The sequence below is a fragment of the Zalophus californianus genome, chromosome 17, assembly GCF_009762305.2.
Source record: "Zalophus californianus isolate mZalCal1 chromosome 17, mZalCal1.pri.v2, whole genome shotgun sequence".
In the NCBI taxonomy this organism is placed as follows: domain Eukaryota; kingdom Metazoa; phylum Chordata; class Mammalia; order Carnivora; family Otariidae; genus Zalophus; species Zalophus californianus.
Window position 1 is genome coordinate 17,460,626 of NC_045611.1, and position 17,998 is coordinate 17,478,623.

Genomic DNA, 17,998 nt, shown 5'->3' on the forward strand with positions numbered 1-17,998 from the left:
ATGAAGTCATTTAATCTCCATAAAAACTCCCCATTTGATACATGAAAAATGTAAGGCAAGTCGAGGTTAAATGTGACTTTCTAGAAGTAGCAGAATCGGACCCCTCCCTGCCTTTTGATACAGAGCCCACCACACGGAAGAGGAACTCTTCCCGTACTGCATTACCGGAGAGCAGCCACTGTTCCAGAAAAGATGTTGCCTGTAGCTCTGGTAGGGCTCAGCCCAGGGCTAAGGGGGTTAATGGTTCTCCCACACAGGAGAGCAGCTCAGAATTTGTAGAGAGAGGGGCGCCTGGCTGGCTCAGTCAGAAGAGCATGTGTCTCTTGATCTCAGGGTTGTGAGTTCGAGTATCACGTTGGGTATAGAGATTACTTAAAAAAAAAAATTGTAGAGAGGATAGATTTACCCTCATCAGGCCCACCTGGACATGTATATGAATCCTGAGCTTCCTCTCCCTTCGGGAGGAAGCTGGGTGAAGCCAGCAGGGTTAAAAGTGCTCACTCCCCGTACACAACTCTGACTATTCTAAAAACCACTGAATTGGACACTGAAGTGGGTGAATGGTGTGGTATGTGACTCACAGGGCAATAAAACTATAATACAAAGAAATTCACTCCCCAGGCACCTCTGGGAAAAATTCCTTTAATAAAAAAGTTGTAGTACATTTACACGATTGTCATCACCCTTTATCTACAGCACTCAGTAGGGAAAATAAAAAATAAAGGACAACATAGTCACGCTCAGTATAAAAACGCAGGAATTCATTCCAATAGGAGGCCTTGTTGTCTGGAGAGGAGAGAGAAGTGCACGAGGGCACATGAGCGGAACAGCTCAGGCCTGGGCTTCTGGAGCAATCCAGGGGACCGCTGAGGACCCGCCTCTAACTTTTTGAAGACAGTATTAAAAAAAAAAAAAAGTCCAGGGTGCAGCAAGAGGCCTCATTCTAAGGAGCGGGGTCCATTCCAGAGAGAACATCATCACCGGGAGGTGTGGGGTAGTGGGGGGTGGTCAGAGGTGGTCTGGGCATTTATGGCAGGTGATAGACTCCCAGAAATTTGGCCTCGGAGGCAACCCTGGCCTAGTCTGAGAGGTTTCCAGAGGTGAAATCAAACTGCCCATGTCCCTCCATTCTGGAAGGCTTAGAAACCAACCCTTAATGTCAGACTTTAGGGCCTCTCTCCTCCAAGTTGCTAAGGCCACTTCTTGACAAGCTCCCAAGTCCTTGGCTGAGGGGTAGGACTCAGGCTCCTCGGAGATGCCACTGTGGCCCAACCTTTAGTCCCTGGGCCTGCTGGCAGGCGGTCTAGTCGTCCTGGCCTCCGCCATACATGTCAGCCAGCTTCTTGAAGCGGCTGCCCCACTCGTTCAGATAGTCATAGTCTTGGTCCTGGTCAGAGGCTGAGGAGGTGAGGGAGCTCAGGGAGGCAGCGTCAGAGCCGCGGCCCTCGTAGTCAAACACCAACAGGGAGTCGTAGGGCGGGGCTGTGGGGTCCGTGTTAGCTGCCTTCAGGTTCTGGGGCGACAAGAGTGGGTGGTTAGGAGCGGCAGGCAGACCCCGGCAGCTGCGAGAGCTCGGGCACGTTGAGATCCCCCTGCTGAGCCTGCGTCTCCTCATCTGTGAGGACATCTCTTACTCCATTTAAGGTGTGTTTGTGTTTGTATTTTTTAAGATTTTATTTATTTATTTGAGAAGAGAGAGCACAGAGGGAGAGTGAGAGGAGAAGCAGATGCCCCGCTAAGTGGAGAGCCTGATGCGGGGCTCGATCCCAGAACGCCAAGACCACGACCCGAGCTGAAGGCAGAAAGGCAGACGCCCAATGGACAGAGCCACCCAGGCGCCCCTCCATTAAGGTTGTTTTTTTTTTTTTTTTTATTTGACGGAGAGAGACACAGTGAGAGAGGGAACACAAGCAGGGGGAGTGGGAGAGGGAGAAGCAGGCTTCCCGCGGAGCAGGGAGCCCGATGCGGGGCTCCATCCCAGGACCCTGGGATCACGACCCGATCCGAAGGCAGGCGCCCAACAACTGAGCCACCCAGGTGCCCCTCCATTAAGGTTTTGAAAGGCGAAATGAAATAATGCACATAAATATTGAGCACGGAGCCCAGAATACGGCAACTGCTTGGTGCGACAGGCCAGTGGTCAGAACTCGGACGTCACACCCTAGTTTTATGACCTCGGACAAACCCCTTAACCTCTACATGCTGTTTTTGTCTTGTCTCTAAAATGGGAGACTTCATATCGTTTTAGAGGAATAAATTAATACATGTAAATATCTGTAAAGTGCTTATTAGAATAGTACCTGGCATATAGTTGAACATTATTTCCTCATTTGTAAAATGAGGATAACAAGAGGATTCCCTCCCCACAGCTGATGTGGGGATTGAAAGAGACCGTATTTGCAAACTATCTAAATGTCTGTCCAGAGACATTCTGGAAGTGGTCTTCATCTAACTGGAGGGAAAAGTTCCAGGTATTTGGCTCCAAGGCATTTTCTCAAACCATCTGCTCTGAGCAACTTTCCCCAGATGCTTTTGTTTTTGCACAGCAAATATGCTCATGCTAAAGAACAGAGTCTAACCACCAGGCTACTTCCAGAAGGCAAGGAGGGTAAGCAGAAAGGTTCAAGCCAGGATGAGGCATTGTGACCGCCCACCAAGCCCTCTGCCCATTGCTGCTTCCTCACACTCTCTAAGATCCATCAATCTATCTTTTTCCCCTCCCTCCCTCCCTCCTAGCCTTCCTTCCTCGTATTAAGAACCTCCACTAATGGAGCACCTGACTGGCTCCGTTGGTAGAGCATGAGGCTCATGATCTCAGGGTCTGTGTTAAAGGCCCATGTTGCGGGGCGCCTGGGTGGCTCAGTTGGTTAAGCGACTGCCTTCGGCTCGGGTCATGATCCTGGAGTCCCGGGATCGAGTCCCGCATCGGGCTCCCTGCTCAGCAGGGAGTCTGCTTCTCCCTCCGACCCTCTTCCCTCTCGTGCTTTCTATCTCATTCTCTCTCTCTCTCTCTCAAATAAATAAATAAAATCTTTAAAAAAAAAAAAGGCCCATGTTGGGTGTAGAGCTTACTTAGGAAAAAAAAAAAAAGAAAAACTTCCGTTTACTGCTAATGAGGTACCAGGCTGTGATAGGTGCCTATCATCTATCTCCCATGTACCTAGTTCAGTGGTTCTCACAACCCTGGCTGTATACTTAATTTTAAGCTTGGGGAGCTTTAAAAAAAATCAGAGCCTAAAAAACAAATGAATCCCTGCTTTCCAGGCATTGCTGTTTTTTAAAGTCACTCAGATAAATCAAACACGTTACCACAGTTAAAAACACTGGAGATACTCAGCTATTATCAATAATAACTATCATTACCTATTAAAGGCTACATGCCAAGCAAGTGGGTCTTAGACTTAAATTGGGATTTTTTTTAAGTTTTTATTTATTTGAAGAGAGCGAGCATGCACGCGCGCACACACACACACGTGGGGGAGGGGCAGAGGGAGAAGCAGGCCTCCTGCAGAGCAGGGAGCCCAATGTGGGGCTCGATCCCAGGACCCCGAGATCATGACCTGAGCCAAAGGCAGCCACTCAACTGACTGAGCCACCCAGGCACCCCTACTTGGGAATTTTTAAGAAATTCTGAAGCTCAGGCCACATCCAGATCAATTACATCACAATCTCTGCAAGGAGTCAGAGACATCAGTAGTTTTTGAAATTCCCCAGGAGATTCCAATGTTTGGGAAACTTTCAGATGCTTGCTCATCCAATTCTTAAAGCAACCTGTAGGGGCGCCTGAGTGGCTCAGTCCTTAGGCGTCTGCCTTGGGCTCAGGTCATGATCTCAGTGTCCTGGGATTGAGCCCCGCGTTGGGCTCCCTGCTCAGTGGGAAGCCTGCCTCTCCCTCTCCCACTCCCCCTGCTTGTGTTCCCTCTTCCACTGTGTCTCTCTCTGTCAAATAAATAAAAAATAAAATCTTCAAAAAAAAAAAAGTAACCTGTAACAGGGTGGCTCCGACGGTTAAGCACCTGACTTTGGCTCACGTCATGATCTCAGGGTCCTGTGATCAGGCCACTTAGGGCTCTGTGCTAAGCAGGGAATCTGCTTCTGCTTCTCCCTCTCCCTCTGCCTCTCCCCTCTGCTCATGCGCTCTCTCTCAAAAAGAAAATGCAACCTATAACAGAGGGTCCCCAAATCTGGTCCACAATGGGATCACCTGGGACCTTTAAAAATTCAAACCCAGGTAGTCTGGCTGCACAGTTTTCTAATAACTGTTATATTTGTTGAATAAATGAATAATTCATAACCTATTGTTAACCACTCTGCAACTCAGAATTTCATAGAGGAGAAAACAGAAGCCCAGAAGTTACTCAAATATGCCAGAGGTCACACAGCTGGCTGGTGAGGGAGGCAAGATTTGAACCCAGGGTCAAGACTCCAAGCCCATGCTCTTTCTCCCATGCTGCTGGTGTTTGAATAAAGGGCTGCCCTCAGCTGGCCCCCTAGGCCTCACCTCAATGATGAAGTTCCCGATCTCATCCGGGTTGGCTGGACGTGGACGGTACATGGGTGTGGGGATGAAGGTTGGCGCCACATCATTGCGGAGAACCACCTCAGGCCGGGCCTCCAGACCCCGGTGGAGTTGGGTGATGTCATAGTCCTTCATGGATGTGAAGGAGAACATGGGATTGAGAAGGCAGCTCCCCACCATTTATGTTTCAGCCCACTCCCCTGCCATGTATGTGGGTGTTCTGGTTCATGGGTAGGACTTAGAAGCCCTTGTTTCCAACAGCCCCTCCCCCCAAATTAAGCAGAGGCTCAAGGCCACCTTGGCTGGGGTCAAAGGGACTACAGCTATGGACCAGACACCCTCTCAGAACAGAAGAGTTGGTGGTCAATCCTACATGAAGACTGATGCGTTAGGTCAGATGCAGCTAACGTGGTTAGTTGGTTGACCGAACCATCCCTGCCAGTGGCCCTGGAGGCATCCAACTCCCAACCCCCTAGACCTTCCAGTGCCTCACCTGGTCCTCCTCACCACCTCCCTCTTCACCGTAGTAAAAGACATTGTCACGGGTGTCATCTTCTGGGAGTAGAAGGGGCTCCTTCACCTTCCTCTTCTTCCTCACCAGCAAGAGGAGCACCAGCAGGAGGACTGCAAGAGTTAGGGAGGGTAAATATTCACTCCCCACAACCACACAGCTGTGGCTGATACCCCACTCTCAGAGCCCCACCTAAGTTTAGACCCCGTTCCTCGGTAGCCAGGCTCCCCTGCATGTAGGAAAACCCCGAACTCCTTATCAAAGTGTACAGGATTGGCCCCTACCTGTCTCCACACATCTATACCCCCGCGTGGGTCTAATCCCAGTAGCTTCCTTAGAGCGCCTCAAGTACACCCAGCAGTCTCCCGCCTTAGGACCTGCGCCTGGGCAGGTTCCTCACCTGGAACGCTCTGCATGCACACGCGCGGCTCTCACCCTTCAGGCCTCAGTCTGGCATCACCTCCTCCTAGCAGCAACCCGACCTCATCCCTGCCCGCCCCCATAATTGTCAGTCTTCCCTTGTCGGTGATACCATGGTCCTCAAGGGATTCTCCCAGAAGATGTTACTTTTCTTTTTCTTTTTTTTTTTTTTAAGATTTTATTTATTTATTTGAGAGAGAGAGAGAGAGAGAGAGCACATGAGAGGGGGGAGGGTCAGAGGGAGAAGAAGCAGACTCCCCGCTGAGCAGGGAGCCCGATGCGGGACTCGATTCCAGGACTCCAGGATCATGACCTGAGCTAAAGACAGTCGCCTAACCAACTGAGCCACCCAGGCGCCCAGATGTTACTTTTCAACAGGACACTTTTTCAGTCCCCAGATTACCCCTCAATTAGCCACAAACTTTAAGTTAAAAGCAAGACAGTGCAAGTCTATGTGGTGTAGTAATTTGAATGTAGGTGCAAATACTATGTTGGTATTTCAAGAGAAGGACTGGATTTTAGTGATATGGTTGGAAGGGCTGGCAGGCTATTTGGACTTTGGGGTACTGGCCAGCTAATGCCTGGCTGTTCTCCCTAATGCCACGACCACCTCCAGTTAATCCCATATAAAGAAGCAACCCCAGGGCCCTCTCTGTGGCTCTTCAGTGCAAGAGGATACAGCCACTATTTACCTTTATCACTTCTTTGGCCTGTTGACAGAACTGATGTCCATCTCTGGCCCAACAGCACAAATCTAGCCTTCTTGGGGAGTCTATGGGTTCTCAGGACGCACACCTATGTGGGCTATACTGCATTCTTTCCCTTCTCTCTTCCTGCCCATTGAGTCTGAGGAAAGGCAGGAGGTGAAGTGGACTTTTCACTGGCACCAAAGCTTACATATCTGCCTACTGATATCTCCATTTGGACTGCCTGGCAATTCTCTTCCCATGATCTTTTCCAAACTGGTTAATGGAAAGTCCAGTTTCTACTTGTCTGGGTCTTAGAAATATGGATGGTTCTTTTCCTCATATCACATAAGAATCTGAACTGATTCTGCCTTGAAATAGGACCATCTCTCATCATCTCACTCCTAGATTACGGCAATAGCTCCTTAATGGTCTCCCTGTCTCCACCCTTGCCCCTGCACAGTCTGTTTAGTAGGAATCCTGTAAAACTCAAGTCAAATCACATCACTGCTTTACTCTAAACCCTCTGATGACTTCACATTTCATCCAGATCCTTGCGGTAGGCTTCAAGGCCCAGCATGATGCTCCGCCACAGCCACCACCTCTCTGACTTCACCTCTTACTTTTTTCCCCTTTTGCTTTTTCCACTCCAGCCATCTGTTGTTTCCACACACCAAGCACAGTGCTGCCTCAGGGCCTTTGCACTTGCTGTTCCTGAGATACCTGCATGATTTGCTTCCTCACCTCTTTCAGGTCTTTACTCAAATATCCCTTCTCAGCAAAGCCTTTCTTATCCATCCTACTTGAGATGGCAGACCTCCTCCCCCTGCTTGCTTTTTCTCCATACCAACACTGATTTCTCTGCCAGATCATTTATTGTCTGTTCTCTGCACTGGAAATTAATCTCCATGAGGGCAGAAAGTAGTCTGTTTTATAAAGTGCTGCACCCCCAGCGCCAGAAACAGTGCTGGGTGTGCAGTATGTGGATTAAAGCTTGCCCTTGTTGAATTCCTATCGGATTGAATGTGTTTCTGTATAAGGACCAATTCAGAGAGTGGAAAAAGACAATGTGAAAGGTTCCACCTTTACAGTAAAGAATTTAGTTTGTAACTAAACACGTATGCCCCGTAAACTGGTGACTCTCAAACCCTAGCACGCATCAGAACCCCTGGAGGGCTTGTGAAAATACAGATTACTGGGTCTTAACCCTAAGTTTCTGAATCAGTGGGTCAAAAGTGGGCCTGCGAACCGGCCTTTTTAACAAGTTCCTGGCACTGCAGATGCTGTTGGTCTGGAGATCGCACGTTCAGAATGACTTGCTCTAGCCTCTAGATGACATCACAGCAGGGCTCAGTCTGTCTGTTTCCCCCACGGTCTCCCCAAAGCCTGGCACATTCCAGAAGCTCCATAAACATTTATCCACTGAATGACACTCCTAGAATTAAGAGTATCAGGAACAGATGGGCAATGTTGGGGACACCTTAGTCCCAGCAGTTCAGGGTAGAATTGGGTCTTCGAACTATCCCATCCTCGGAGGGGAGAGAGCAGGGGTACTCACGCAGCAGAGCCAGGACAGCCCCCAGGATTGGGAGAAGGAAGCCCCCCTTCCAGGGTCTGGAGCAGTTCTCCACATGGCCATGGCAGTCACACACGGTAGCCTTGATCACTGTCAGCTGTTCCTTGTTGCCACGGTCAGCCAGAGAAAGGTGCACATCATACGTGTGTTGCTTCAGGAACTTCTTCAAGGACAAGGCCACTGTGTTTCCTGGAGGAAACAGAGAGCTTTTACCACAAGGCGGCCACAAGTGGAATGTAGTGTATCACGCTGGAGATTAAGGAGACTGCCTCTACATCTGGTCAACAGGGAGAAATACCCCAAAAGCACACTTGCCAAGTGTTAAAAAAAAAATTGATATTTGGCCAAAGCCAAATTCACCAACATGGAAAGGATTATTGGGATAGAAAATAAATTCATCACCTTATTTTCTTAAAATCAAATCAATAGTCACAGTATTTTTAAAATGAAGTTCTTAAAGGTTTATTTATTTTATTTATTTATTTGAGAGAAAGAGAGAGTGCACGTGTGCATAAGTGAGGGGAGGGGCAGAGGGAGAGAGAGAAGCAGGCTCTCTGCTGAGCATGGAGCCCAGTGCAGGGCTCGATCCCAGGACCCCAAGATCATGAGCTGAGCTGAAGGCAGATGCTTAACTGAGCCACTCAGGTGCCTCAAAATAATGAAATTTTAAAAAAATCATGTCATACAGGGCCAATAATTTCTCAGCACCACTAGATGCTTGACTGTTCTCAAAAAGAACACACTGAAATACATTCTTCCTGAGATAACTAACCCCATCTTATAATATTCACATTGACCGCCTGTTTTCCTATTTGAAAGTTCACTACCATTATTACAGCATTTTGCCCTTGCAATAGTAAATATAATGTTTATGCCTTAACTATCTGATAGAATTTCAGTATCTGAAACACTGATAGTTCTGCAAAAGCATTATTTTTTTCAAAGATTTATTTATTTCAGAGATAGAGAGAGTGTAAGGGTGCAGGGGGAGGGGGAGAGGTAGAGAGAGTCTTAAGCAGGCTCCACACTGAGCGTGGAGCCCGACACAGGGCTCAATCTCAGGACCCCAAAATCATGACCTGAGCCAAAATCAAGGGTCTGACGCTCAACCCACTGCACCATCTAGGCGCCCCGACAGCATCAGTTATTAATAAATCCAAATGCACACGGCTTGGTGATATAAGTGACATTGTTGAGCAGGTCAGAGAGGCTGCCGGCCTGTACCGTCACAGCATTAGTGATGCACACAGGTTCGGGGGTGCTCTGAGGCTATACAGTGGGCACTGTGCTAACCGGCCTTCAAAGGCCCAGCGTGGGTGGCAGGTTAACCTCAAAGCAGAAGCCGAGCTTCACTGGGGCTGCACAAGGGGTCCCACTCTGGGGAGACTGTGTGGCGATCCTAGAATGGGGAACAGGGCTCTGTTTGTGGGTGAGAAATACAGGGTCAGGGGCTTTTCGGAAGAAAGGCCTTCAGTTTAGACTCATTTCTCAAGAAGGAGCTATTAGCCAGGGTAGCATGACTTCTCATCATGCAGGACTTTCCCAAGCATTACAGATCCTCACTGTTAAGTGCCAGCAGTGTCCCCCAATCATTGGGGCAACCAAAAACCACCCCTCGATTCTAGCTCACCCACCCTCAGGCTTGCTGGCTTATTTCAGCACTGACTTCAAGCCACTTTTTGTTCAAAGGTTCTGCATACTCACTGGGCTCCTCTTAGAAAGCCAGAAGGCAGACTTCGCCCTGTTCCCATGCAGCAATGGCAGGCAGACAGGGAGCTCTGCAGGCTGAATATTTGGTCTACCACGTCGTGGAGGCCAAGGTGGAGTAGTTCACTGTAACATCCCTACCACCGTGCTGTCCCCGTGCCGGAGGGCGGATTTCTCAGGTGACGATGACGGTGGTGGTGCTGGTGACTAAGTGGAAACTGACGGGGAGTGAGGCTCTACTCTCATCTTCACCACCGCTTTAAGAGGAGGTTACTATTAGCCTCACTTTACAAATGCAGAAATTGAAGCTTAAGGAAGTTAAGTAACCAGACCGAGGTCACGCAGGGGTAGGGTTTGGATTAACTCCCCTGACAACAAGGACATGGTCAGAGGGAAAAACTAAATTAAAACCAAGAACCAGGGGCGCCTGGGTGGCTCAATCTGTTACCCATCTGACTTCGGCTCAGGTCATGATCCCGGGATCCTGGGATTGAGCCCTGAGTCGGCTTGTTCCTCTCCCTCTGCCCTACCCCCCACCCTGGCTTGTTCTCTCTCTCAAATAAGTAAAACAAAACAAAAATAAAACCCAAGAACCAGGTCTCAATACTATCATCAGGTGTTTGTATCATTGGGCTTCGGCCATAATGCTCACACCTGACTGAGCCAGATCTGTGATTGCTGCCTGGGACGAATGCTCATAAGGTGGCCGCTTCCATCTACTGAGCACTGATGTACCAGACAAGAGGCCTCTCGTGGAATCACCTACTTCATCTTCATGGTATCTGGATGGAAGTAGGACAATTATTGGCACCATTCTACAGGTCGGGATAACTGAGGAACAGTGAGGTTCAGTAACTTGTCCATAATCACAAAGCTAATAAATGGAGGAACTGGGCGTTGAATCAAAGCATTCTGGTTCCAGAGTCCATCCTCTGTAAATGGTAAGACCAGGGAGGGGAAAAAATGGCTTCTAGGCCACAAGGGGGTGACAGGAGACCAATGTGGGTTCCTCAAAGGGAAGGTGCAGGACATACATACCCAAATCACAGGAATCATAAAATTGAGACAATGTGGGTACGTGAAGCAGGTCTCCTGAGTCCTTTCTGGGCTGGGCTCAGCAGCAGTCACAGACACTGGGCACTTGGTTCCTTTGGGGCTGAACCTGTGTGTACTGGTTCCCTATTTCCCTCCTGGGGAACCTTCGTAGCTCCAAGAGGAAGGCGGAGACATTTTAAACCAAAGTGAACAGTGTTTCTCCAGGGGCCTTACTGGCTCTTGGGGCTGGATCCTTCTCACACACCCCGGGTCCTCACTCACTTGGTGCCAGTTAGACCCTTTCCCAGGTCAGTGACAACTGAAAAGCCATGGAAGCCTGAGAAGCTCCGGGAGGATGGGAAAGAGAAAGGACAGAGAGGTGGAGAGGAGCAGGTGCGTGGGGGACCAGGACTGTGGCTACAACTTCTTCCCGCGCTCTGTGCCCTTGGGCACGCTACTTAACCTCTCCGAGCCTCACTGTCATCTGTAAATGGGGATAAAAATACTGACCACAGAGGGTGGTAGAAGTATTAAATAAGGAAAGGAAAAGCATTTTGCCTATCATCAGGGTTTAATAAATAGTAGGCAGCAGAGCACCAATGGTCCGAGCCTCACTGTCATCTGTAAATGGGGATAAAAATACTGACCACAGAGGGTGGTAGACGTATTAAATAAGGAAAGGAAAAGCATTTTGCCTATCATCAGGGTTCAATAAATAGTAGGCAGCAGAGCACTAATGGTAAATTAGAAATGTCTGGATTCAAATTCTGGTGGCATCATTTTCTAGCTCAAATGCCTCTGGCAAGATATTTAACCTTCTGTAAGCCCTGGTTTCCTCATCTGTGAAATGGGCGCACACATGTATATGTGGGTTGCCGTGAGGACTGAGTAACCCAATCTATGAAGCGTGTGAAGTGCCGTCTGCCACACAGTAAGCATGCTCAGGGCATATGAGCTAGTATCGCTGCAGGAATCCTGGTTCTTTCATTATGTGAGATTGAGAAAGTCACACCCTCTCTCTCCTTGCCCCAGTTTTTCCAACTGTACAGGAAGGTGACTGGGCTAGAACACTCTTTTTTTTTTTTTTCCTTAAAGGCTTACATTAAGTTAATAAGCAGCATTTGGTTGACGTTCTTAACTCAGTGGGAACGTGTACAGGGTCCTGGCATGGGGCACACACCCACCTACCACCACCACTCACTCACCTTTCTCGTTGACCTCTGCTGTCCAGTAGATGTCCGAATCGTGTGTGAGCTGGGCCTGGAAAGGGGAGGTGTGGGGGGACAGGTCCTTGTCCGTGATGTTCAGCACTTGGGGCACAGGGCTTTGGTTGCAGATGGTGATCTGACGGGGCTCGGGGACCGGGCCGTGGTCGTTGACGTCCATAAGTGTTAGCAGGAGGGTCCCAGTGCCAGTGGTGGGAGGGCTTCCTGTTCATAATTACACACAGGAGCCCTTTTTAGCATCTGCCCTTGGTTGGGGTGATAGATGAATGTTAAGCTCTCTGACCTACCTAATCAGCCTCAGGGAGGTTCCTGTTTATTGCCCGCTATAACTTTTCAAGCCCCTCCCTGTCCTGCCCTAGTCTCATCATAGATCAAACCAGTGATGGCAAATCCATGACAATCATGCCTTCATTCTCAGCAGGTTTTCCTAACCGATCCTAGCAGTTACAGCCACTGCCAATCTATCCCAGAGAGAAACCTACTGGCCACCTCAGGGCTGATGCGCTTTAGGGGTGGCTCTTTTCACAGTCCTACCGTGACTTCTCGCCTGCTTCCAGGCCTTGCTTTGCTGTGTCAAGCAGAGATGTCAAATCACATCACAACCCCCAGCTCTGTCATGGTGTGACATCACTAATCAATCATGCCATCTTCCAGGCAGGCCCTTCTAATCCAATCACAAGGGGAAACCAACAGGCCAATCTAGGGGTCAGTGAACCCCACACTTGGGCTGAAATAAGTCTTTCTCCTAACACTTGGGTCTTAGGGAAACCAGAGCCAGCCAATCCTAGTCTTAGAAGTCTCCTCTGCAAGTTTCCCTTGACCCTCTAGATTGGTTTGCTGACACCCCTCTCTGACACCATACTGTCTCGGGAGGGGATATGCTATGCCTTGGGCTCCAAAGGTACCCAAGTGGAGGGGTTGGAAGGAAGCTCTCACCATCATCTGTAGCCAAGACCATGACTTCGTAGACATTGTTCTTCACAAACTGTTCATCCTCACGGTCTAAGATCCCCGTGGCAGTGACCTGCCCACTGTCTGGGTCCATTGCTAGCCACCCTGCTGGGTCTCTCAGGATGTGGTAGCTGGGATGGAAAAGTTGAGAAGAATCATACCCAGATACTTAGAATTCTGGTTATCATTCAAAGCCTACTCATTCCAACTGGCAGATGGTGTCATGGGACTTGGGGCTCCGAGGCAGGATCACATGAAAAATGCATCTCACCCCTAAATGGGAGCCCAGCAGGGACACATGAGAGAGAGTGGCTATACCTGCTCCCCTGGATCTCTTCTTAAAGTCCTTAGCCTTGGGAAGGGTAGGAAGGGAAGGCCCTGTGCAGGGGTGATGTTCAAAATATGTAGCAATCTTTATGGTAATTAGAACAAACACTGACCATAATAAATAGCCCATCCAATACTACCAGTGCTTTTGGATGCATCTGAGCCCAGCTCCTGGTTACCTGATCTTCTGACTCCCTTTGTCAGGATCCTGCGCAGTATAGGTGCAGACAGGCTCCCCGACAGAGATGCCCTCCTGGACCTCGATGACTTTGGAGGGTGGGACGAACACAGGTGCCTCGTTCACATCGTCCACGTGGACCACTACGGTGGCTGTGGAGGTTGGGAGCTTCACCACAAAGGGAGCCTCGTTGGTCACTTCAACATACAGAACGTGCTGGTTTTTGGCCTCGAAGTCCAAGCCCTGAGAGAGAAGAGGAAGGAGGACCTGAGCCGCCAGTGTGTGAGGAGGACTTATGCAGTGCTGTGATGTCAGAAAGAAAGGGCCCACGGTGAGGGGCTGGAGGCTCCCGACATCAACAATGCCATCCTTCCAGGGGTGCAGTTGGTTAAGCACCCAGCTCTTGGTTTTGTCTCCAGATGTGATCTCAGGGTTGTGAAATCGAGCCCCATGTGGAGACCTGCACTGAGCTCTGTGCTTGATGCTCAGTCTGCTCGAGTTTCTCTCTCTCCCTCTCTCTAAAATAAATAAATCTTTAAAAAAAGAAATGTTGTCCTTTCCATAAAACCTCTTGCACTTTTTTTTTTTTTTTTTGAGGGGGTGGAGAGGGAGCGGGAAAGAGAGAATCTTAAGCAGGCTCCATGCCCAGTGCTGAGCTTGATGTGGGACTCGATCTCACAACCCTGAGATCATGACCTGAGCTGAAATCTAGAATTGGATGCTTAACCATCGGAGCCACCCAGGCTCCCCATCCTCCTGCCCTTTCTGAGTGTCTTGTAGGGCCTCTCAGACCACCCCAGACCAGTAAGCCTTAGAGATGGTTCCCAATGGGGTGGTGGCCCCCTAGGGGCTATTGTAGAAACTTGTGAAGGCCTTTCTGGTTGTCATAATGATTGGGGATGATGTTGGCATTTATAGGCTGGGGCAGGGACACAAAGAACTGTCCCCCAGGCCATGTGACTTGCCAATAGCCCCTTGGACATTCATGTATTCATGGGTGTGAAAAATCTGTTTATAATTACTTGTTTTACATATAAACTAAGTTTTTGGTGTTGTTTTAATATATACTGACTTTTCCAGGAATGTAACTTCTGAGGGGAGCTTGTAATTTGATTTGTCCAGGCCTTTCCTACAAGTTGTGTATTTGCTGTTGTGTAGAGACATTGGTATGACTTGTGGTACACCTGAGCTGCCTGAGTGACATGCAGTATCCACTACATTTGGACAATTCCACAAAGAGACACACGTAACTGACTACCTCATTATGTTTTCTAGTATGCACCCCAAAACTTACATATAGAAACATCTTATTATCAGCAACTCTTCTTGTAAAATTCTCCTTTATTTCACAGTTATGACATTCTATTTTTCCAGAAATTGTGTAAGTTATAACTTATTATAAATGAAATTAATTTCACAATATAACAAGGGCATTACAAAGTTTTTGTTGCAAGGAGATAGTCGTTAAAGTATTATATAAAACCCTGCTTCTCAAACTAGGCCATTCTTTTTTTTTTTTTTTTTAAGATTTTATTTATTTTGGAGAGAGAGAGAAAGCACAAGCAGGGGGACCAGCAGACTCCCTGCTGAGCTGGGAGCCCAATGCAGGGCTTGATCCCAGGGACCTGAGCCGAAGGCACCTGCTTAACCAACTGAGCCACGTAGGTGCCCCTGGCCATTTTTCATAATAAACCAGGAGGTAAAAGAAATCAAAAAAAATTAGGCCCATCTTCTTAAAGCATCAATTTTATTCAAAGACTTTGTGAGAAGCAAGCATCTAACTACTAAGTAACTTTGAACATTTTACTATGCAAAAACCTAGATATGTATTATGGATTAAACACAAAACTAGCAAGAATTCCAACAAAACAGAGACCCTCTGTGTGGGAAGACTAACTGGGGGCAGCCACCGGACACCAGGATCTGGGAGGAGGGGCTCCATTCCTCTGCCTCCATCAGATCAGTGACTCTCCCCGCTATTATGAATTGAGTCCCTCGGTAAGATTTACTTTGAACAAATCCATTCCCTAACACGAGAGGGATGGGTAAGTGTCAGAAGCCACGGGCCTGGTGCACTCCCTGGTGAATGTTCCAAAGCAGGTATCCCAAGGCATGTGGTCCACCGCCCTGTCCTGGGGGCTGTAGACTTGACTGCCCCAGGGGTGACCCCTGTCTAAAGCCCAAACTGACTCACCTTTCTGGTCATCAGGATGCCCTGGTTGCTCTCGGGGTGGGTGGTGATGGTAAAATGGTCCCCGTCATCACCTTCCAAGATGCGGTAGGTGGTGCGCCATGCTGGTGAGTTGGGGGCATCCAGGTCAGTCACCGTCAGCCTCTGCACCTCATGGCCCACCGTGTTCTCGGGTACACGGGCCTCGTACTGTCAGTGCGGGAAGCACAGCATCGTCAGAGTAGAGACTGATCACCCGTCCTGAGACTGTTCCACTCTTCGCCAGCTGTGGATCCTCCATGCAACTCACTCTTCCTGGGACCACCCAACCCACACACCAGGGTTTCAGGGCACACACAGATGAGAATGTCCTCACAGCTGCTGGGACAGGCCATAGGGATCATGGGCCGGCTTTTCCTATATCCAGGGCCAAAATATTCCAGGAATCTCACTGGGATCTGGGTGCCCTAAACCCTGCCACGTGTGGCCATCTAGCTGAAATCAGAAGGGTATGAGGAGGGTGGCAAGAAGGACTAGGGGCCTGATTGCTGTACGGCACGGGTCAGGAACATTTTTGGAAATTCTGGAACAGGTGACAAACACTGGGAACTCAGCTGCTCAGAGCAAATTTTTAATCAAGCCAAAATAATGTTCGGTAGCCAGAGTTATCTAAAGATGGAAGGGGGGTGGATGGGTGTCATCTTGATTGGCCCTGAGTCCTCTGTCGCTGGAGGTGACCCAGAGCAGTCACGGGGTGAAGGTGGGCACGTACAGGTATGAGGCAAATTCTAAGTGTTCATATCAACAAGGATTTTCTTTCTCTCTCTCTCTCTCTCTTTCTTTCCTTCCTTCCTTCCTCCCTCCCTCCCTCTCTCTCTTTCTTTCTGTAAACTCTTAACACTAAGGAGGGGCTTGAACTCATGACACCAAGAGTCACATGCTCTACCAACCGAGCCAGCCAGGCGCCCCTCAGTGAGGATTTTTCATATTGAGCACTTATGTACCAGGGATTGTGTTATGAACTGTACAGAGATTATGCCTTTTAAAACTCAGAACAATGCAACAGGTTAATATTATTACCTCCACTTCACAGATTAGGAAATGGGGCACAAAGAGGTTAGGTAATTTGTCTCTGGTCACACAGCTAGTAAGTGGTGGGGCGGGACTGGAAGCAACGTGAGCTGGTTCCAGAGTTCCATTAGAAAGGAAAACCTGAGTCCTTCATCATCTACTGAGGGAAGAAGGATTGAAAGGGCACTTACCTTTGGAGGATCAAACACAGGAGCATTGTCATTGGCATCGAGGAGTTCTACTATGGCCACTGCGGTGGTGGTAGAACCATCCCCATCCATGTCTGTCGCCTGGATGGTCAGTGTGTACTCGGGGACTCTCTGGGGAGAAAAGGAGAGTTCAGGCTGAGGGGTCCCTCAGTCTGGGCTCCCAGAGGCATAGCCCTGGATGTATGTGGAGGGACGAGGAATGTCTCCCCTTCTCACAGTGTCCTCTTGAATCCCTGCCCCACTGCTCACCCACCACAGGGAAGAACAGAGGCAAACAGGGGAGGGGGAGGGGAAATGCAGACCCCGACGGTTCTCTTGGGCCAACCGGCGGTGGAGTCTGGGCATTGCCCCCTGACCCTGGGCTGATGCAGAATGGAAGCTCTGAGTGGGGATTTGGGCAAAGGTATTAATTAGGAAACAGTAGGCAACTCCAATATCCTTGGAGCTAACTCTACTTTGTAGCACACAAGGGACAATTCTGGGCAACGTGCATGCTACGTAAGTCATTCTGAGAGGAAATGAGAAAATCTACAGAAAATATCAAACGCCTGCATTTTACAGCTGCCTCCTCAGCCTAACGAGACCATTTGGCACCATGCAGCTGGCTCCAGAGAGCTGTGGGACATCAACACGGGAACACAGCAGCGACCATGGACAGGGGCTCCTGCTCTTGAGCATCAGGCCCCAGCCTGAGCAAGCCTGGGTAGGAGCCACTCACCTCCCGGTCCAGGCCACTGGAGATCACACTGATGGTGCCCGTGCTCCGGTGGACAGTGAACATGAGGTCATGAGGGTCCTTTGGCTCTTGGCTGTGGATAGAGTAAGCAACCACCCCATTGTACGTGTTGACGGCATCGTCCTCATCGGTGGCTGTCACCTGCATCACAGAAGTGCCTAGAGGGCAGAAGGACTGGGTGAGCATCCTTCCTTCCCTGCTCTAGTCCCAGCCTTGCCCACTTCTGGAACTGTGAGAGGCTCCACCCTGCTCATCGGCTTGGACTTGTATTCCACTTTGTGGCAGACAGCTAGCTGGTGTCCGTTTTCCATTCTCCGCTTTTTTAGAAACAAAATCCTCAATCATTTTAAGCTGAGCACAGTCCTGCCTGGAACAAAGACTATCTATTTCCCATCCCTTCTTGCCACTATGGTCTTGAGACTAAATTTTGACAAACAGGATATATAACTTCGGCGGAAGTGCTTTTCTGAGGATGGGGCTTAATCTCCACACCCCCACCCCTTCCAGGTGTAACAGCTGGAGTTCTAGCAGCAACCACGAGGTAATCTTGGAAATAAAGCCTAAATAGCAGAGCAATGAGAGAAAAGGGGCCTAGGTCTCCCACGTTTTATTTATTTTTTAAAAAGATTTTATTTATTTATTTGACAGAGACACAGCGAGAGAGGGAACACAAGCA

The 17,998-nt window shown here is 49.0% G+C and overlaps 1 protein-coding gene across 1 annotated transcript in view; it reads right to left on the minus strand.

The window, feature by feature from the left end:
- Window positions 1–619: 619 nt before the first annotated feature.
- Window positions 620–17,998, minus strand: part of CDH3 (cadherin 3) — a 46,057-nt gene continuing 28,678 nt past the window's right edge. Inside the window, exons 7-16 of the mRNA XM_027618850.2 lie at window positions 17,305–17,480; window positions 16,569–16,697; window positions 15,331–15,516; window positions 13,138–13,379; window positions 12,617–12,762; window positions 11,660–11,884; window positions 7,695–7,901; window positions 5,013–5,143; window positions 4,502–4,648; window positions 620–1,513 (exon numbers count right to left, since the gene is read on the minus strand). Coding sequence (XP_027474651.1) covers window positions 1,304–1,513; window positions 4,502–4,648; window positions 5,013–5,143; window positions 7,695–7,901; window positions 11,660–11,884; window positions 12,617–12,762; window positions 13,138–13,379; window positions 15,331–15,516; window positions 16,569–16,697; window positions 17,305–17,480 — 1,799 coding nt within the window. The 3' untranslated portion in view covers window positions 620–1,303. The remainder of the gene's footprint in view (window positions 1,514–4,501; window positions 4,649–5,012; window positions 5,144–7,694; window positions 7,902–11,659; window positions 11,885–12,616; window positions 12,763–13,137; window positions 13,380–15,330; window positions 15,517–16,568; window positions 16,698–17,304; window positions 17,481–17,998) is intronic.